The following is a 20042-nucleotide window of genomic DNA, read 5'->3' on the forward strand; positions in this document are numbered from 1 at the left end:
GCTACGAAGTACTGCCCATGAGACATAACAGCCAGGTTTTTTTTTTTGGACCCTCGATTACCACTTCCCCTTTTTGGGGGGTTTTTCTCTTGTTTCTTCACATGTATAAGCTAGCGACTGCCGTGATATCTCGCTTGATCATTTCCTGGGCGGCCTGCATCTTCTGGTAAAGCTCAGGGTCTCCCACAATGCGCGCCGCGTTCTTTACCTCGCGGCATGTCTCGTCTAGGCGGGTGATGGTGCGGACAATAGTGCCTTCGAGGACGTCGGTCAAATCCGTGATGTTTTTGAAACTCATCCCCCTAGCCCACTCATAGACAACTTCCATGAGGCCAAACCGGGGTTGCGACACAAAGTCGTTTGATTCGTCGGAAGATTGGATAACTTGATGCAGCGTCTGGACTTCGTTCACCTTCTCGCTGATTTCCACGATAGTTGCTCTGCCCCGTTCCAACTTGCTTGTCAGTGAGGGCTCACAATCAGTCTTCTCCTGGAACACGAATGCAGAAAGAAGGGCCGCAATTTCTGCTGGTTCGTAGTCCGCCAGGACATTGTCCAGGATGAGCTCAGTGAGGACAAGTTCGTCTCCTGAATGTATCTCGCAGGCAACCTTGCCCTTGAGTTGAATGCGCGTGTCATCGTCGATGAACTTGAGATCTTTAAGTACCTGGATCCGCTGTTCGTAATCCGGAAGGAGCTGGAGGTTTTGGTCCGAAAGAGCCTGGCGGAGCTGGGAAATGTGATCTTTGATAAGCCACTGGTCGTGACACATTGCGAACTAGATAGAGTCGACAGTCGTTAGCGTTCGCTAGAATTGCTTTGCAGGGTACACTCCTAGACAGGTATGGCCCCAGGGAAGGTGAAAGTACTTACGTGTTTTACAAAGTCGGGGCAACGTAAAGCGGGCGAAGCTGCTGCCGTGGCAGCCGCCTTCTTTCTCCTCTCCACCAACTCCTGCAAATATAGGCTTTTGAATCGTGACATGTCCGCCTCCTCCCAGATACCATCCCATGAGCGGCATAGACCATGAATCCGTTCCTTTGCTCTGCGGCCGGCATCCCCACCCTGGAATATTTCGGGCACAATGCCTTTGGTAACATATCTTGTGAGGCAGATGATGTCCTCAACCGGGACGTGGGCCGTCTTGATATGTACGTGTTTCTTTGCCTGTGGAAGAGGCGTAAGAAGGCCCCAAAAGGCCGATACAAAAGGTAAAAGATCTGTCGAATCTCTTGTATCCCTGACGGTTTTAATCTCGAGAACATGGACCATCGGGTTATTGGGGGAGCCCTTGATGCTGGTACCTTCAGCGAGTAGGATACCGGGAGTCCGTATTCCGTCCCTACTGTAGACGATCAAGCGCTGGGCAGTAAACATCTTGCGTCCGATAGGGATAGCCAAGAGCCCTTTATATAGCTCGGTCGTCAACTGGCGATATGTTTGCGAGGCCCCGTGGCACTCGTCCACGACGCCATCACAGACGTCGCAGCTATCTCGCTTGACGCGGGCAAGGTCGGCCTCGGACAGTCTAACAGCTTTCTCATGCTCGGGGAGAAGCTGCTGGGTGGCATGCTCCGAGAAGCTACGCTTAATCATCTCCTCTATCTTGAGCGCCTCAACCCGCAGAAGGTTCAATATCATGTTGTAGGTGAGCCTGAACTGAGATCGCAACTTGGACGGTTCGCCCAGGATCATGGTCCGCAGCTCGCCGGCAGGAGGTGCCTCGTCTCCGCCTGGTGGTACAATTATGACAGAACCAACACTGTCCAGCCCTCTCCGACCAGCCCTACCCGCCATTTGGGTGTATTCACCGGGAAGCAAATTGCGGAAGGAATGGCCATCATGCTTTCGATACCCAGAAAAGACGACAGTGCGGGTGGGAAGATTAAGGCCCATGGCAAAAGTTTCCGTCGCAAATAGGACTTTGACGAGTGTTTGGGCGAACAAGATCTCGACCAGTTCCTTGACGATAGGGAGTAGACCACCGTGGTGTACAGCGATACCTCGGCCTAAAAGATCTCGTAGGCGGATGATTTGGGGAAGCACCCGGTCTTCGGGCTTTAACCTCGCAATAGACTTCTCGATCGTCATGTGGATGGCACTCTTCTCGGATGCAGTGCAAAAATCCTGATTGCTAAGAGCATCGGCATTCTCCTCGCATCTCCTCTTGGAGAAGACAAATATACAGGCCGGGAGAAGGCTGTTCTTCTTCAGGAAATGGACCATGTGGACCCAGAGCGTTTTGTCTTGGGCAGCGGACGTATACCCACCTGGACGTCCGGTTCTACCCATATGACCAGGAGCGTGGCTGGCACGCGAAGGTCCACCTCGGCCTCCGCCCCGGCCACCGCCTCCTCGAGAAGAGTTTCCTCGCTGCCCAGAGCCCCTTTGGCCGCCTCGCTGGTTGCCACCTCTACCGTGGCCCCGGCCTCCTCCTCGTGCCCCAGCAGAACTCTCTGTAAGGGTTCTCGTCTTCCCCTGAAGTGCATGGTTGGCATCTTTCCAACCTTGCTCCAGGAACCGCTTCTCGGAATCGACTATTTTGTGGATAGCCTTGCCCGCCCAGAGGTAATGTTCCAATGGCACTGGCCTCTTGGTCGTCGAGATGACGTAAATATCCTTCTTCTTGGTCCGGCCTACCCATGAGGCGAATTCATACGTGTTTGGGACCGTGGCAGAGAGGAGGATGAGGGACACATGGTCCGGTAGCATGATGATAACCTCCTCCCACACGACGCCGCGCTCGAAATCATTGACGTAATGGACCTCATCGAAAATCACGAATTCGACGTCTCGAATCAGGTCAGCGCCACGGTAGAGCATGCTCCGCAAGATTTCTGTCGTCATGATGAGGCAGCTAGCTTCGGCATTGATCTGAACATCTCCGGTGAGGATCCCAACATCGTCGAAGGTAAGACGGAAGTCTCTAAACTTTTGATTGCTTAGAGCCTTGATGGGCGAGGTATATATCGCCTTGGTCATGTGCTTGGCAGCTAGGGCGATGGCGTACTCCGCCACGACTGTCTTTCCGGCTGACGTATGGGCGGCGACGAAAACGGAGTCGCCGTTTTCGAGATGATAGACGGCCTCCTTTTGGAAGGTATCGAGCTCGAACGGCCATTCTCTAGCCATGTCCGGCACTAGCTCTGCGAAGTTTGCCATTTCTCGTTTGATGTCTACCATGTGTGCATATTCCCGGCCAGCCCTGCGGGTACTGGATGCCGCCAGGATTCCGTGGGGCTCCAACGCGGGGAACTCGACGGGGAGAATGGCATCGATGTCTTCTTCCGCATCCTCGTCAGATTCAGGACTCTCCTCCCCAGCAGCAGGCGATACGATTTCTCCGTCGACGCCTTCGGAGACATGTATCTGATCCGGCTCCTCTCTGAGCTCTCGCACCACTTGCTGACTCTCATCTTCCTCAGCCAGAGGTGTTTTCTTTCCAAAATTGATGCCCCGTGATAGTCCGGGTGCTACTTCCAACAGCCCACCCTCGGCGCCTAGGGTAATGACTCTCTCCAGCTTGTTAGAAGCACCTGCCTTGGTGTCAGCGCCATCGGCAAGCTGCAGATCCTCATATGCAGCAGCAGCCTCGATACCGTCAAGGCCTCCCGGAGCAAAAGGGAAAAAGCCGGCGGCGCCGCGAACAAAGTCAGCCCTGCCTGCCGGTTTCCGCAGGAAAGAGGTGGAGTTTTTGGCAGTGGCGCTGTTCGCCGGCACCGTTACACTTTTGTACCCCGTCACCCGGCCCTCTAGGCCATGACGAACAAATCGTGTGACTGTTCGACTCTGGGTTGGAGCGAGGTGGAACAGTTCCGAGAACTCTACCAGGCTCTCCCAGCGTCTGAGATTGAGTGAGGGGGTGTTAGTTAGCTAGGGCCGATTACATCTCTGGGTTTGGATGCGACCACAGTGAATCGGGCAGATATGATGGCGAGGGGTAGGGCTTGAGCAACGTACTGTTGAAACCGATCCAGCCACTCCGGGGGAAACGATGCGGAAGGCGCCAAAAATTCGCCCTCGAGCTGTTGCTTCAAGTGCTCGTTGCTTATAGTGGCAGGTTTCCTTCGATTCACTGGTCTGGGTCCTCCAGCCAGTAGGTCGTCGATGACGGATACGGGTTTATCCTCTCGTTCCTCAGCGCCACAGCTCAGAACCGATAACCTCTCCATACAGGCCTGCAAGGCATCCTCACAGGCCATGGCGTGGGTGAGTATTCTCAATGTCCTAGAAACATACACCATATGGTGAGATTTGGGAGCTCAGACGTTCTCCGTAAGGTCGTAGGGGAATAAGAGACAGAAAGAAAAATAGAAGTTGAAAAAAGCAAGGCACGTTTGTGGAGAATGGATGATTATGAGAAGGTGCAAATGGATTGCCAGGTCAAGCAACAAACAATCATGCTCCCACTCCTCAAATTATCGAGGTTAGCTAACAAACGTTGACCAAATATGCCAGCATTGAGCCCTGAGAATTAAGACAGCAGAAAACTAAGCTTAATCGAGTCGGAGCAATCAGAAATTCCAAAGTCTTTTTTATCAATGATTGACTGAGCACCCTTTAATGTACGACATCCGTGCCGCCGCCATGCTGCAGGGTGTAAATTGTGAAGATGATGAATAGTTTTTTTTTTAATCTCGCGCTGACTATTCTCATAGAACCTATGAACCTATGTCCTGCTGAACCTCCATTTGCCCCAGGCAGTAGAATATCCCATCCAAAAGAAAATAGTGCTTGAATTGCGAGTGCAAAAGAAGATAGAGTTACAGCTAATAGTTTCCGAGCCTCCCAGACTCTAAGTAATGTGACGGATTACATGGGTCGAGAGTATGTAATTACAGTTTTCGGAACCGATTCACCCCTTTCCACTGTCCTGTTCCCAGTTCCCATCATCGCCCTAGTCTACGCGACATCTGGTCCCCTTTGCCAATGTTCCCCCCTCCGGTGGGTTGGTTCTACTTTCCATTACAACCCTTGGGCTCTCCCTTGTTCTCACCGCTGCTAATCTCGCCTCCCCCTCTTACACCCGAAGCATCTTGGCTGCGTAATTCTCGATTAACTGCTCGGTCGGGAAACTCATCTCTTCGAGATTCTGCGCGTATGGCGTCGGAACCTCAGCTCCGGTGATACGCTGGGCCGGGGCATCCAGATAGTCAAAGGCATATTCCATGGTCAACGCTAGAATTTCCGAACCAACGCCGAAGGCGGGGAAGCCGGATTCGACAGCAAGTAGTCGCCGTGTCTTCTTGACGGATTTGACGATAGATTCGACATCCATGGGCTTGACTGATCGAAGGTTGAGGACTTCAGCCTCAACGCCGTACTTGTTCTTCAGATTCTCGGCCGCGATCATGCACTGGCCTACGCATCGAGATAGCGACACAATTGTAAGGTCCTTGCCGACGCGCTCAATCTTGGCCTTTCCGATTGGAAGCACGAAGTCATCCTTCTGGGCGGCCTCGGACATGGGGAAAGATTGACCGTACATCAGTTCGTTCTCGAGGACAACGACAGGGTTGGGGTCCCTGATAGCTGCTTTGAGGAGACCCTTTGCGTCTTCGGCGCTCCAGGGGGCGACGACTTTAAGTCCCGGGATGCTACCATACCAGGCAGAGTAGTCCTGGGAGTGCTGAGCGGCGACACCAGCAGCGAAGCCATTTGGACCACGGAATGTGATATTGCATGGCTGGATACCTCCAGACATGTATAGTGTTTTTGCTGCCGAGTTGACGATCTGGTCTATCGCTTGCATGGCAAAGTTCCACGTCATGAATTCGCACTAGACATGATGTGTCAGGGTCAGTTGACGAAGAGAACAGGCAAGAAAGCATGGCGATAAAGTGACAAAAAATAACTGTCCAGAAAACCGGAGGGGATCAAACGAGACAAGACGTACAACAGGGTGAAGACCACTGAGGGCAGCGCCCACAGCCAGACCGGTGAATCCGCTTTCAGTAATGGGTGTATCAATCACCCTCTTATCGCCAAACCTGTCGAGCAAACCCTTGGTAACCTTGTAGGCTCCGTTGTATTGGGCTACCTCTTCACCCATCACGAACACCTTCGGGTTGGACTCGAGCTCTTCCGCTAGCGCCTCATTTAGCGCATCGCGAACGGTATACTCCTTGGTGGCCGCGGAAGCAGAGTAGGTTCGGGCAGCACGGATGGCGAAAGCTGGAGTCAAGGCGGTCCTCGCAAAAGTGGCAGGCCTTGCGGAAGCAGCCATTCGGCTAGCACGGAGAACGTACCGCGACATTTTCTGGATCCTGTTTGTCCTGGACACTGCTAAGGAATGAATGTGTGAAGATGTGGATTGTCTGGACGTGACGATAGAGCCGTGATGACGTGGAAACGAGATAGGCCGGGGCGGAATTGAACGCTATAAGGCGAGCGGCAAAATGGTCCTTGTCCCTGGGACGGAGAAGACGAAGACAAAAGTTCAATTGCCTGGATGATAAGTCGTGAGGAGAGATGTGGGAAAGGAGGTAATAGGTGAAGACCCGAACCGTTTCGGCAGAGGAAGGTTGATAGGAGGGAATTTTTCCAAAAGTTGAGTAAAGCTCAACAGCTTACCTTTCGCTGGGGCTAGAAGCGGAAAAATCGGGTGTACCAGCCGCCGGGGAAGGTAGAGGTACGAAGTATACTTGGTAAAGGATAGATGCTGATGCAATTGTCTATAATTATAATTGGAGGGGTTTGGGTGCAGAACATGATTGATTGAGACGATTGGCACCTCTAAGGTACTGGTACTTACTTCCGTCCTCTTACAACACAGGAAGTATCAATACAAGCCCGCTAAGCGGGCGCCTCCAAGAAGTTACAGGCACGAAGTACTTCGTAGTTTACGAAGGGGTTCAGGCGCAAGGATGTAGCACACAATTTGGTGCATTTCAGTAACCCTTGCTGATGGTTCTACCCCTGCTTCTGGAGGAGCTTTCCACAGTGTTTAATGTCAACCGAAAAATGCTGTGGATCCAAGTTCCTGGGAGCTAGTCGCGATTAGTACTGAATCGGGTCCCTTGCTCTCCGAGAAGAGTGAAGAGTTGCGTCTTGGTGTTCTTCTGCAATTAAGGTTTCTTCAGTGTTCCTTTCCCTTGGAGCATACGTTAGGTGCAATGCCACCGTGAAAGCAGTTTAGAACTATTATGATATTTGGGGAGAGTTCATCGGAGCCCACAATCATTGGTATAAACCGGCTTCATTCCAAACGTACGGAGGGCCCGTTTATGTCTATAAAGAAAAGACAGGGGGCAAAAAGAGAAAGAGAGAGACGTCTCAATAGCTGCGTCGAGAATGCAGAGTGCAAAGTACAGATTGCTTCGCTTGACAGGCCACCAAGCCAATGACACGCCCCCGTGCCCTAAATTATTGACAGAACACTCACAGTCGACACTCAGACATGGCGTTGCTTCCATTGAATTATTATTATCGGTGTACGAACTATGCATTATGTACATTCAAAATTATATCCACGGATTTCCAGCTCTGGCTCAGGGAATAAAACTAGACGGAAGCTGAAGATCTGAGCCTCTCACAAGATAGGCCGCGCACAACGAGAGACTCCCTCTCCATTATTGTCCTCCCGGCCATGCCTTTACCCATAGAAACGACTACATCGGCTGAAACGATTCTCACCCCTAGTATTTAATTCGACGGCTTCCTCGCCACTATCAGGTACATTGGGGTGAAGAGATGTTCCCTGCCTCCAGCGACCAGACAATCGGCAGCATGCGCGAGGCTGTCCGCGGTCTTCTTCGTACCGACCGGCACAAGGCCAACCTTCTCCATCACGCCAGCCAGGTTGTGCATGATTGTCCGGCCCCACCGCGTCATGCGCACGATGGAAAAGATATCACCGACAGATTGGATGTACCTCAGCTCTCCCGACAGGGGCCAGTACCATGGGAGGGCATCGTCACCCCCTGCAAGGTCTTTGTGCATAAGCATTTCGAATCCAGCCGCATCGATGGCTGCTAGAGCCTCTGAAACCTTGCACATATTAGAGATACCGTCACCTTGCTCAATACCCAATCGGATAGCTCGGTGGTGCAGGTCGTCATTGTCATATTGATCCGTCATGAGCCATTCGTATACGCCGAAGACACCGCCAGGTTTAAGCACTCGGAAAATCTCGCTATAGATGCCCTCTAGCGTTGGCGCGTGAACCGTCGCCTCGATGGCGTAAATAGCATCGAAGGTGTTATCGGCAAACGACATTTGCTATAGAAAAAAACCAATGACGGGTGAGTATGTTACACTACGTTCAATGCTCAGCCTAGGGTGGAAAAAAAAAAGAAGGCGTACCATAAAATCACCCTTAACGAATTCAAGCTGGTCAGAAAGACCCTCCTTGGCAGCGTAATGGGTGGCGCGCTCAATCTGGTAGTCGTTATTGTTCAGGCCGGTGACGTGGCATCCGGTGAACTTGGCGATCTCACGAGCTGGTCCGCCGACACCACAGCCGACGTCGAGGACCCTCATCCCCTCTTTGATGCCAATGCAGTGCGCAAGGTAGTGCTCGTGTCTTGCAATGGCCTGGTAAAAAGGCTCGCCATATGAGAAGCGGCAGAAATGGAACGATTGTCCCCAGCCATATTCGTACAGATCGGTAGCAAGGTTGTAATAACTGGCAAAGTCACTTGGTTAGAACCCATGCTTCTAAGGTTTATTCTGCAGTGTCTTGGGGATAGGGGGGGGATACATACTGCCTCGTGAGAGTCGCGTACTCAGCTGTGCGGGCCTATTTCGTGAGTATTAGCATCTATTACTGCCGGCATTGTCCACGTGCCGGAAACCTACTGCTCGATCCTCTGCAGTTTCGTCTTTGGCGGCCTTGTTATCCCAATGCTTAAAGTATTCTTCCGATGCTACTTTCTGGGCGGCCGTGTTTTTCTTTAGAATTGCGGCGATACCACCCGTGGCCTGCGCGCTGCTTCCGTGCATCGCCTTGTTAAAGGCCGCATCTCGGCCGTGGTCCTCCCTCTCGAGGTGCGAAGCGGTCGAGGATGCCACCATGGTCGCGGTGTGTCTTATCGAGATTGAGGTGAGGAATTGGGGGTTGAATCGACGCGGAAGCTTGCTTGCTTTGAGCAGAAGGGATTAGAGAAGAAATTCACTCCGAATTGGATCAATTGGGGAAGATGAAGCAGGGTCCGATACTTTATAGTTATACAAAGTAGGTGTGCTCTGCAAAGCTTTGGAGGTCAGGAAGCGAAAACGGGCGTATTCGGATGGACATGCTTTTTTACTCTCCCCTTTTCAAGCTTAAAAAAAGGCACTGACCGCCCGTTGTGGCGACTCCCCGTCATGTCCTCAGTACAATGTATTTCTCCTTTGTAGATATTGTCACTAATGTATCAATACCCCAGGCTTCATCGAAATAACCAGGTAAGGTCATGACCAATGGGAAAAGAGGAAATTTCGAATCCGAATACGAGTCAGGCACGACACTTCATTGCGATCTGGACAACTGCAATTGTCAAATTGAACAGACTTTTGCTTCATTATATAAGCAGAGCTAATTTCGTCGTCGCAGAGAGTTGCAGTCCAATTGAAAATTTGCCGTCCTTTTTTTTTAAAACTGGAAGAAAACAAATGGAGGGGCCTCAACAGCTCGACACATCCAGGCTGACCTGCCCCAATTCTCCAACCAAGTTCTCCTCGTGTTACATAATATTAATACGATTACGTTATATCGATCCGAAACATCCTGCGCAATATCACATAGTAAGGTCATTGTGATTCTCCTAGGCACCATAGCCACCACGCCACCAGCTTTATTCCCTCCATCGCGCCGCCGACAACATGCCTCCGCCTCAGATCAAGCAAGATCTTAACAGATCCGGATGGGAAACAACAGATTTCCCTTCAGTCTGCGAAAACTGCCTTCCAGAAAATCCATATGTCAAGATGCTCAAGGAAGACTATGGCGCCGAGTGTAAACTGGTTAGTCTACGCGCCTTTTTATATACTCTTTTTCTTGGTCCTGCTTCGTCTACACTTGCTAACCCAAGATCTGTTCCCTAGTGTACACGTCCATTTACCGTGTTTAGCTGGAGTGCCGACCGAGCGCAAGGCCGGAAACGAAGGTGTAATGTCTGCCTAACCTGCGCTAGACTCAAAAACTGTTGCCAATCTTGCATGCTCGATCTCTCGTTTGGTCTGCCTCTCGTGGTCCGCGATGCCGCATTAAAGATGGTTGCGCCCGGCCCTACCTCCGATGTCAACCGTGAATATTTTGCCCAGAACAATGAGCGAGCTATTGAGGAAGGTCGAGGAGGTGTTGAAGAGTATGAAAAGACGGATGAAAAGGCCAGAGAGTTGCTTCGCCGCTTGGCAACAAGCAAACCCTATTTCAGGAAAGGCCCGACCGTTGACGACTCGGGTGCCATCATTTCTTCCACAGGCGCCGGTCGCGGCGGACCTGGTCCAATCCGGACTCGCGACTCCCGAGCGGCCGCGGCCGCGGGCGGTGGACGTCAGAATCGACCAAAACCAGCCGCGGGTGGCATAGCACATACACCAATCGGCCCCAAGGATTGGATGCCACCAGATGACAAGAATATCATGTCCTTGTTCCTAACTGGGGTTGAGGACGACCTTCCTGAATACAAGATCCGAGACTTTTTCAAAGTCCATGGCAAGATAAAGAGCCTCATATGCTCTCATATGTCGCATTGCGCTTTTATCAACTTTGAGACTAGGGAGGCTGCGGAAAAGGCTGCTGCTGCCTGCCAGGGGCGTGCAGTCATTGCGGGCTGTCCCCTCCGTGTACGCTGGAAAATGCCAACGGCGGTTGGAACCATGAATCGAGAACAGAGGGCGCAGATGTTGATGGATGCGCGGCGTACAATCACTGGTGTGAGGGGCAAGGATAACCGTCGAGGTCACCCCGGGAGTACGCCGTCGGCTTCTGAGGGTGAACAATCCGCCGGCCCGGCCACCACCGCCGCGCCACCAGGAAGTGCTGCGATTCCCAAATATGCAAGTCTCGAGGGGGCGTAAGCTTATGGTGTACCCTGCCATGTCTTGTTTCAAATGAGCACGAGCTTCGCATTCTAAGGCGTTATACGGACGGCGGCGATTATGAGGATATGGAATACACGCGGGCGTTTATCGGGACAACAAAAAAACACTCTAGCTTCATTGGTAAACATGCTTCTGTATTGGCACAGTGAGTCCGGCAATCGGTATCGTACAAACACACCTGGCATCGGTGATGAGATGTCATAAATCAACTGCAACCGCATTTCCCGCCACCAAGCGTCTGCGTTGGCGATTTGATGCTATCGTTGTCGCCACGCTCGGTCTGATCATGTATCCGCAGCCCTACAATGACACGGTTCAGGTCAGCACCAATATTTTTCATCCCGTCGGGGCAAGATTATCCAAGAGAAGAACGTCGGGCCATACTGTATACATCGTTCTCCTCCTGCACACCCTGGACTACGTTCGCCCTGAGCACCGAGGCAACCTCCTGGGCATGTTGAATACGTTTTTGGAAGTCGGGGTCTGAGGGGCTGGCGCCAGCGCGGAATTCTTCACGGATACGATTTCTCGCTTCGATAAGGAGTCGCTGATCGCCTGCAGAGGGAGATTCTGGGTTAGCATCACAGAATGGGGGGCCGAGAAGGACCGATGCCCGTCAAAAAAAATATCGATTTGACTGACCCCGGAAGGCCACCTGGGTAGCTCGGAAAAGATTCCGGTATGCAGCAAGGGCCATGGTCGCGGTGCCTGTGCTGATGTATATGGCTAGGTAAAGTGGCTTAGGATATGGGATGGCTTGAGAGGGCCGTCGGAGGTAAAAATCGAGGCTCGATATATCCTACGCTCGTTCCACGATGATGGGGGCACATGAGCAATGGTGGGCTACAAAAGCTCGTTGCCGTCCTCAAACTACCAATTTCACAGCTGCTTAATAATCAAACGTATCAAAGTCCGTATCCCAATTGATGCATAGACTACTTACTTCATATGAATATCACTGAAAGAGGTATTTCAGTCTTTAGTCTTCGCCTTTCAAAGACTTTTTACACAGGTACCTTTTCCATGATCAATGGGCGTGGACGGGCCAACCATCTTTGTCGATTTCTCGTGGTTTCCTTGGCCTCGGGATGCCCGCTTTCTACAAGAAATTCCTCGAAATCAACCTAGAATTACTTTTTCTTCTTTTTCGTCGCTCGTAATTATTAGGAGTCAAAGTGATTTTCCCAAGGGGTGTAGTTTATACATAGGCTATATATCAAGTACTATTGCTTACTTGGGGAAAGGAAGGAAACAATTCGAATTCCATTGTAGCAGCCGAACATCTGGTCAGTGACTTCGCGCGACCTTTGTTCTTAGTCAGACACACCTCCAGGTCAAAGTTGGTCTAAGCGTTGCAGCCGCCACACCAAGAAATTTTTAGCTGTTGCTTATCTCCAATTGTGCCCCTCCAAAATTTTCTTGCCATCGACAAATTCAAGATCCCTTCGAGCAGAAAAACAATGGCTGTTGCATCAGTCACTAGCATTCCCCTCCCGGCCCTTCCTGCGGATTGGGCCGCGGGAAAGGATTTCAAACCTGTTGGCCATATCTCCGCCTCGACTTTGCGCACGATTGAACCAGTCGGACCTCACTTCCTTGCCCATGCCCGCCGTGCTCGTCATAAGCGCACCTTTTCCGAGGACGACCGTATCCAAGCCCAGGAGAAGGCCAAGAAGGTTGAAGACGAAGAGTACAGTGAAATCAGCGAGGACGAGGATCCTCTCATGCTTCAGCGTGACGCCAAGGACTGGAAGGTTAGAACCAACTCTCCCCCATTCATATCTTCTACCTCACCCTCTGTTGCTAACGTGGACCTTTTCTTTTTTTTCCCTTGCAAATTTTAGAGCCAAGATCACTATGCTGTCCTCGGCCTCACAAAGTTCCGGTATAAGGCGACCGAAGACCAGATCAAGCGGGCCCATCGCAAGAAGGTCTTGCGCCACCATCCCGACAAGAAGGCCGCCGCTGGCCGCACCGACGATGACAATTTCTTCAAATGCATTCAAAAGGCCACCGAGATCCTTCTTGACCCCGTGAAGCGCCGTCAGTATGACTCAGTTGACGAGGCGGCAGACGTCGATGCCCCGTCCAAGAAGCAGCTTGCCAAGGGCAACTTTTATAAGCTCTGGGGAAATGTCTTCAAGTCGGAGGCTCGATTCTCCAAAACCCACCCTGTCCCAACTTTCGGTGATGAGAAATCGACGAAGGACGAGGTTGAGAACTTCTATAATTTCTGGTACAACTTCGACAGCTGGAGGTCTTTCGAGTATCTCGACGAGGATGTTCCCGACGACAACGAGAACCGTGACCAGAAGCGCCACATGGAACGTAAGAATGCGAATGCACGCAAGAAGAAGAAGGCTGAGGACAATGCCCGTTTGCGAAAGCTTCTAGACGATTGTTCAGCCGCGGATGAGCGGATCAAGCGTTTCCGCAAGGAAGCAAACGCCGCGAAGAACAAGAAGAGGCTGGAAAAAGAAGAGGCCGAGCGTCGCGCGAAGGAGGAGGCTAGGTTGAAGAAGGAGGAGGAGGAGAGGGCTGCCAAGGCTGCCGAGGAAACAGCGAAGGCCGACCGCGAGGCGGCGAAGAAGGCAAAGGAAGCTGCCAAGAATGCCGCCAAGAAGAACAAGCGAGTTCTTAAGGGCTCCGTCAAAGATGCCAACTACTTTGTCAGTGGCGAGCCGAGCGCATCCACAATCGATAGTGTCCTTGCGGATGTTGAGCTCGTTCAGTCGAAGCTTGACAACGAAGGCATAGCTGCCTTGGCCGGCAAGCTGAATGGCCTTAAGCTCGCGGATGAGATTAAGACCGTCTGGCAGGATGAAATAGGAAGGTTACAGGGCGATGGGAAGTTGGTGGCTGCGGATATCAAGGCCCTTGGCTCTTGAACAAACCAGACTAGGTTTTCTTCCGCCTGATTGCTTCAGGTTATGCCCGTTTGCATATCTTACGATCCAGATATTTGAGGCATAGTAGGAGCAGCATTATAAGTCAAGTATCAATCCTAGGGACCGTTAAAAGAAGATTCGTGAGCACTGTTCTTTTAATCCTGCGATGAATATCCCCTCGCCATTGTCGTGGTTTTATCGGAGGTCTGAGAGCCAAGGTCGAGGAACCAACTGGACCGAGAATACAAGGCTTCAGCTGCTACTTCAGTCAAACGAAGCTACCCTTTCCAATCTACTCAGTTTCGTCGCATGTCGGATGTTGGCTTCTACCTAGATCGAGCATGGACTTTGGGCGAGGAGGTCGAAAGAATCTTTGGGCCCAACCCAGATTTGTTGATTGTTTTTCCTACTGGTTTTCTATATGAATGGGTTGTATCCATTATGTTCCATCCTCTGAATCATGAGCTGTCCGAGGCAAAAGGAGTGGTAGCGGGAGGCATTCTGGGGCTATGATCACCTATTTCGTGGGCTAATGGTCTCTTGCTCCAGTCGCGAATTCAGACAGGAGCTGCAAAAACAACGTATCTGCTTCCCTGGGTCTAGGTTCAAGATCCTCTTGCCTAACAAGAAGCTTAAGACAGCCAGCTGATTGCCTACCACCAGACTCTTGATGTGAGTTGATAATGCCAACGGCAGTCTTGATTGCTAACATCATCAAGCCTGCTTTCTAGAACTTTGCGGTTTTCGTTTTTCTGATAGCCGCTATCAGTCCTATCCTCCTCAAGCTATTGTACCGGCCCAATCCCTACTAACGGGAATAAAAGAGCTCGGTGTGCACACTGCTCTCGATAAAAGAACAATCACAGCAGGGAGGAGACAGGTTACCTACTCATCGTGGCCTATCAGCTAGAAATACATTGCCATAGAGCAGTATGGGCGAAGAGAACGCCGAGAACCCGCAAGATCAGCACCTCTGGGCTGAATTCGAACCAAATACCGCCCCGCAAGTTTCGATCGAGAGCGGTCTCGAGGTTGCGGTTCTCATTGAGCCGGATGCGGCTCCTGTAAGGCCTTCCGCCCAGGCTAGTGCAGGAGAAGGCGCCGTCACCCAAGCCACCCAAGTCACCTGGTCCTCCACCCCTGCCGGCATACTACGCAAACTAGGTAGCCGAAAGGCGATGCCTTGGATTGGCCTGGGAATCTTTATTTGCATAGCCATAGCCGTTGGCATCAGTGTCCCCTTGGTCCGGGGCAGGGTGGACGCCACGAACGCCTCGACAACAAGTGAAGGTCCTCCTCTCGTCACAAATACCGGGGCTTCCCAATCAGTTACGGGTTCAGCAGTTCCGCCGGATTCTCAGGTAAGTCTGGATTCGCCATTTGGACATCTAGAGTTGCTAACATGAAGAATTCACAGCCGAGTGGATCATCAGGCTGCAGTAAGGAGAATTACGTCCCCAGTGTTGACTGGGTTGGCATCAGAGACGGCCAGGGATGGGACTTTGAATTAGAGGCCGTAGGCAGTGCCCAGAAATGCTGCGTGTACTGTTACGAGGCTGCCAGTGAATGCAATGCCTGGCTGTTCATCCCCTCGACGCGGCCCGGCCCGGATTGCACTGTTATAACCGGGTATGGAGGAAACCATCCAAACAAGACATGCCCCCATGGACGACCCTCGATTTTGTTTAACAAAGTTGATGATAAACCTGAGAACTTTGCCGGCGGAGGTCCATGCTCAGATGCGGGAAGAGACCCAAGAGCCTGCTCGAGAAGGAGAAAGTCGGACATGGCCATAAGTACATGACGGGAGCAGAAGCTCCGCCGAGGAAATCTCCGGCACATGGGTTAAACCGGCAGTGTTTCCAGGGAAGCAGGACACATCTGGTGAAAGAAGCAACTAGGGATCATTGCATGAGATGAGCAAATAAATCCATCTACCTTCTGAGGCTCGCTCCATAGGAGACTGCGCATTTCACAGGGAGGATAGGGCACTTCGGAGGGTGTGCTTCGTTTTGGCTCGTCCCCTCTCGCGATACAGACGATTAAAATTTGGAGGGTAGGCACTCCTACAGGGGGCTGGCTGTGTGCTAGGGAACGAGGGAAGAAGTCGCAGTATCATTTCACGAAAGACGGCTAGGTAATTCTTGCTGAGGAGGAAGAATGCACTCTGTTGTCGAGGACTTCTCCAGAACATAGGACGGATAAACAGTGGGAATTGTACAATTCCAGAGCATCAATTACCAGGCGTGTCTCCCAACTTCCCATTACCCCGGAGACGTGCCCCAAATATAATGTATCTGTGAGATATTGTGGTCTTCCTCGCCCCCCTATTCCTTCGTGCAATGCCAGAAGTGTGGATTCACTCCATGACTCTGAACAATACTTCGTTCGACCACAGCGTTCAAACTTGGATCAGACTAGAAAGGAACAGAAGAGAGAGAAAGGAGGGTTCAGCCAACCTAGGGTGCCTTCGCGAGAGGCAGATCCCGCCAAGCCCTGGCGAAGTGAGTGAGGCCCGATACAAGACGGAAAACCATCCCGCAACAGGAGTGGATGGAGATGGCATCGGACAGACAATAGCAAAGCATCTTTCATAACGAAACACATAATCTACCATTTAAACATCGCTTCCATATGCAGAAATCTATATGTATATATGTGTGTGTTTACACACTTCCCACGGCTTTGCATTGTTTGCTGGGCCCGACAGGTAAGGATAGAAAGACGGGGAAACGGTAAAAGGGAAATGGGCAAAGAAGCGCATTAAAATGCCACGTGCGCGTAGAGGTTGTCGTATAAAGTGCCTATCCAGCCCGATGTGAGGCCACCTCTGGCGACTACACCTAGACCACCAGCAGCCCAAAGCAAGGCGAAGGCGGCAGATACGCCGTGGACACCGAACCAAGCTCTTCGACGACCTTTAGGAACCACCCTTGAACCATTCCTCTGTGTCCATTCGGATGTATCGGGGGCGATGCCAAGCCACTTAGCTGCACCCCAGACCATGTGCCCGCAGCCGACGGTGAGGAGGCCAACGTAAGACAAGGTAGAAAGGGCAGTATGGCGTGCAAATCCATGAGCGACGAAGGCAAGGCCGATATTGGAGCTGTCGCCCTCTACCACGAGTGGGAGGATGCGGTTGACGGCTACATGCGCGGCGAAGAAGGCAGTAAAGACGTAGCCCGACGCGCTAATGTAGCTGAAGTGCGGCCATATCCGGAGTGTCGGGACAGGAGGCGGATATTTGCCTGTTGATACGGAGGCGGCGTTGGCGGCGTAGCGGCGGAGATTATGGGAGCGCCGGAGGAATCGGAGGGCGGTGCCTGCGGCGATATGGGCAAGTACGGGAATGCCGATTAGGAGAGGTTCCGAGAGGGTTGTTTGGTAGATTTCGCGGGCCTGGAGGAGGTAGGTCTCGGAGGCAGGGACGGAGCGGGTGAACAGAGGTATTAAAGAGGTGTTGGCGAGATGAATCGAGGTGAAGATGGAGAGCGTAATAGAAGAATACCGCTGAACACGGGAGACTAGATACGGCTGGTTAGCCCAAACTCTTCCACCACTTTCCGATTGACGAGCGGGGCATAGGCGAGCGCTGACCGAGGACTCGAGGGTTTCGAGGCCAGCGCGGCTCTGTTGGGGGATCTTAGGAGTTCATACGAAGGAAGATGGGACTTGGGCTACCGCGATGCGGGGTCGGCAGTTCTCCCTCCATGGTCATCGGATATGTAGAAGTAGAGGCAGATCTCGGCCTGGGTTCGGGAGAGTCTTTAGGTAAGGAGGGCAATGGCTTCTCGAAGGCGGGAGGAGGAGCCTCGGGATCAATCGGGGTGGGGTCGAGCTGGAGAAGGGAGGCGAGGGTCTCCTGCGAGGCTTTGGCGTGGAGCGACGCCGTGTCCATGGCCAGTCTTTCGGACAGGATAAAGCTAGCTGTGGGTTGGGTGAAGACATAAACAGCGGGTGGGAGTCAACATTCGTACTTTGTAGACCCAGGATTGAATTGACGCGATTTAATCAATCGATCGACGTCGCAGGAGCGGCGGTTTCAACATTCGCCTCGGGACTCGTGCACTGTCATGTACTTTGTAAAGAGGTATAGGATCGTTGAGTCAATCAGTGGTAAGTTTAGGGGAGTGGAGACGAACGTTGGGGTGTCTAGCGGCAGATTGATACTGGGGTAACCGATCAATTATTGAACTGTTGACACTGGAACCCCCTACGAAGCAGTAATTTGTCATTGGGCAGCCCTACAAAGGTCCAGTGAACGTCAGCCAAATTTACCACGCGGCTATTGGCTAAGAAATCGGCAGTTTAGAGGCTCGCGCAGAAACTGTTTGAGATATACTTCGTACAAGGAACTTGATATGCAAAGAGAAGGGTAAAGATAATTTCGCATGCCGCTATACAATGCATACAAAACCAACCTATGAATCAAACCATCTTCATAAAATATAAAAATACGTGGCTTCGCTGTTTTCGGTCTCTCCTTTATGGATTCTACAGTCTTTCATAAGAGATGATGTAAAGCACGCTATTAGACCGAGCGTATGTCCCGATCTATTGATAAATCTAGCATCGTTCGCGCCAGCCTTGATTTCGTCGTCAACTGGAATGCGCATCTAGTAATGTCGAAGAGATTGGGAGAAAGAACCGCGCGTGCTGTGCATGAGATGTATCGCAGAAATCTCGACGCCGCGCCTAGGAATCAACCATGTCTCCAACTACACGTTGAGAGATAACATAGACATTATATCTAGGGATAGTTGCCTCTATTCCTGAAACCTTTTTCTCGATCTCATGAACTCCTTGGTTTGCTGCCATTCAAGACATGGACTCTTGCCAACCTTGTGCGGAGGTCGTCTCTTCCGTCGACGGCTCCAAGAGCGTGACTACCACGGCAACTTGCCTCTCGGGCAGCCGAATTCTGCCAGATTGGGCTATGATAGAGCCGCCCCCGAGATTGCTAGGGCCAGGCATTGGTAGCAATCCCATGAGTGCTTGCAGTTCATATCTGTCGGAGGGCGGGGAAACATGTACATAGATATACAATGCTGCAGTATCAGGAGAGCTTCCGACTTGAGCGACCTTTCTTTCGCGGCACGCTTGGGTGATTGGTTCGTCGGTGGAAAATATGTACCCAGGCGATCAGGGAGCCCCCTGACTTGGATACGCCAGATTAAGGGATACGAGTTGGCGAAACGGTGAGGCATGGGCCCTAGAGACAGGACGGGTAATGGAAGATCTCCAAACGCTAGAGGAACCCTGGCGGAAGCAGCCCAGAGACGACGGAGGCGAGGATGCGATGTTAGGAATAGCAAACTGCCACCAGAGAATCAGTCCGTTGGATGTCTCGGGTCATATCTCTCATAGCCTTCGTCTTCCGAGTCAGTGTCTGCTGAAATATCGAGGTCTCGGGTCTCCCTGGTAGCTGCTTCCTTGCCACCTTCAGTCGAAAACCGTCCAACCAGAGAGGCAGGACCTGAGCTTCCGGGCGCAGAGATGCTTGCCGGGTTCGCCGGGGCCGTAGAGGACCCGAACGCAGACTTGAAGCCCGACTTCTTAAAGCCACCTTTCTTGAAGCCTCCGCCGGAGTTGTTGCTCGTTTCAGTCCCTGTGAGCTTCAGGCTGATGATGCCGTCGGCCTTGGCCTCCGCCTTCCTAGCGCGGGCCCCGGCACTGGGATCTTTCACCATTGCCTTCATGTCTTTGAGGCGCTGTTTGTGGGTATGGTCATAGCTGCTAAGGTGGGCCTCATAGTCATTCATTCGCGAGTAGCCCTTGGAGCAGAGATTGCAATAGAACGCCTGCCGGGCCTCCCTGGCTGACGAGGTCTGAGGTGCTGGGAGAGTTTGATGACGCTAATCCAAGAAAAGGGACAAAAAGTATCCCAGAGGGGGTGAGTATACCATATATGTGATATGCCATGGAAGGAGGTTGGAATTACGTACAGGTGCCATATTGATAAATTCTTTCTTCCCCTCCTCTTACTTTTCCTATTCCTTTTCCCTTTTCTCGTGGCAGATCTCGGGCATCGAGATGAAAGGTGCTCAATTCAGCGACGTCGTGGAGCCTGTGATAGAAGTTGAGGTGAGATTTGAGAAAGCGTCGATTGACGGCGATGGTGAAGCA

At 51.8% G+C, this 20042-nt stretch overlaps 8 protein-coding genes across 8 annotated transcripts; 3 read left to right on the forward strand and 5 right to left on the reverse strand.

Annotated features, from left to right (window-relative positions):
- Positions 1-97: 97 nt before the first annotated feature.
- On the reverse strand, positions 98-6256 carry SAPIO_CDS4854 (Pyruvate dehydrogenase (acetyl-transferring); the record flags this gene model as incomplete). Its single annotated transcript, XM_016787308.1, has 6 exons — positions 98-778; positions 874-1167; positions 1246-3844; positions 3961-4227; positions 5025-5779; positions 5897-6256. 6 exons carry the CDS (start codon positions 6254-6256, stop codon positions 98-100), a joined length of 4956 nt encoding a protein of 1651 aa, XP_016642983.1.
- Positions 6257-7644: 1388 nt separating this feature from the next.
- Positions 7645-9015, reverse strand: SAPIO_CDS4855 (Sterol 24-C-methyltransferase erg-4; the record flags this gene model as incomplete). The annotated part of the gene is made up of 4 exons (XM_016787309.1): positions 7645-8220; positions 8305-8626; positions 8706-8740; positions 8800-9015. The coding sequence occupies 4 exons, from the start codon at positions 9013-9015 to the stop codon at positions 7645-7647; spliced, it is 1149 nt and encodes a 382-aa protein (XP_016642984.1).
- A 789-nt stretch (positions 9016-9804) lies between these two features.
- Positions 9805-11004, forward strand: SAPIO_CDS4856 (Pre-mRNA-splicing factor slt-11; the record flags this gene model as incomplete). The annotated part of the gene is made up of 2 exons (XM_016787310.1): positions 9805-9945; positions 10027-11004. The coding sequence occupies 2 exons, from the start codon at positions 9805-9807 to the stop codon at positions 11002-11004; spliced, it is 1119 nt and encodes a 372-aa protein (XP_016642985.1).
- A 229-nt stretch (positions 11005-11233) lies between these two features.
- SAPIO_CDS4857 (uncharacterized protein) lies at positions 11234-11725 on the reverse strand (the record flags this gene model as incomplete). The annotated part of the gene is made up of 3 exons (XM_016787311.1): positions 11234-11328; positions 11413-11583; positions 11671-11725. The coding sequence occupies 3 exons, from the start codon at positions 11723-11725 to the stop codon at positions 11234-11236; spliced, it is 321 nt and encodes a 106-aa protein (XP_016642986.1).
- A 763-nt stretch (positions 11726-12488) lies between these two features.
- On the forward strand, positions 12489-13916 carry SAPIO_CDS4858 (Zuotin; the record flags this gene model as incomplete). Its single annotated transcript, XM_016787312.1, has 2 exons — positions 12489-12782; positions 12873-13916. 2 exons carry the CDS (start codon positions 12489-12491, stop codon positions 13914-13916), a joined length of 1338 nt encoding a protein of 445 aa, XP_016642987.1.
- A 932-nt stretch (positions 13917-14848) lies between these two features.
- On the forward strand, positions 14849-15712 carry SAPIO_CDS4859 (uncharacterized protein; the record flags this gene model as incomplete). Its single annotated transcript, XM_016787313.1, has 3 exons — positions 14849-15277; positions 15334-15545; positions 15628-15712. 3 exons carry the CDS (start codon positions 14849-14851, stop codon positions 15710-15712), a joined length of 726 nt encoding a protein of 241 aa, XP_016642988.1.
- Positions 15713-16679: 967 nt separating this feature from the next.
- Positions 16680-17814, reverse strand: SAPIO_CDS4860 (N2,N2-dimethylguanosine tRNA methyltransferase; the record flags this gene model as incomplete). The annotated part of the gene is made up of 2 exons (XM_016787314.1): positions 16680-17440; positions 17574-17814. 2 exons carry the CDS (start codon positions 17812-17814, stop codon positions 16680-16682), a joined length of 1002 nt encoding a protein of 333 aa, XP_016642989.1.
- A 1432-nt stretch (positions 17815-19246) lies between these two features.
- SAPIO_CDS4861 (Uncharacterized protein) lies at positions 19247-19870 on the reverse strand (the record flags this gene model as incomplete). Its single annotated transcript, XM_016787315.1, has 2 exons — positions 19247-19771; positions 19862-19870. 2 exons carry the CDS (start codon positions 19868-19870, stop codon positions 19247-19249), a joined length of 534 nt encoding a protein of 177 aa, XP_016642990.1.
- Positions 19871-20042: the final 172 nt, after the last annotated feature.

This window comes from Scedosporium apiospermum (assembly GCF_000732125.1).
Source record: "Scedosporium apiospermum strain IHEM 14462 chromosome Unknown SEQ_SAPIO_0095, whole genome shotgun sequence".
NCBI classification, from domain to species: domain Eukaryota; kingdom Fungi; phylum Ascomycota; class Sordariomycetes; order Microascales; family Microascaceae; genus Scedosporium; species Scedosporium apiospermum.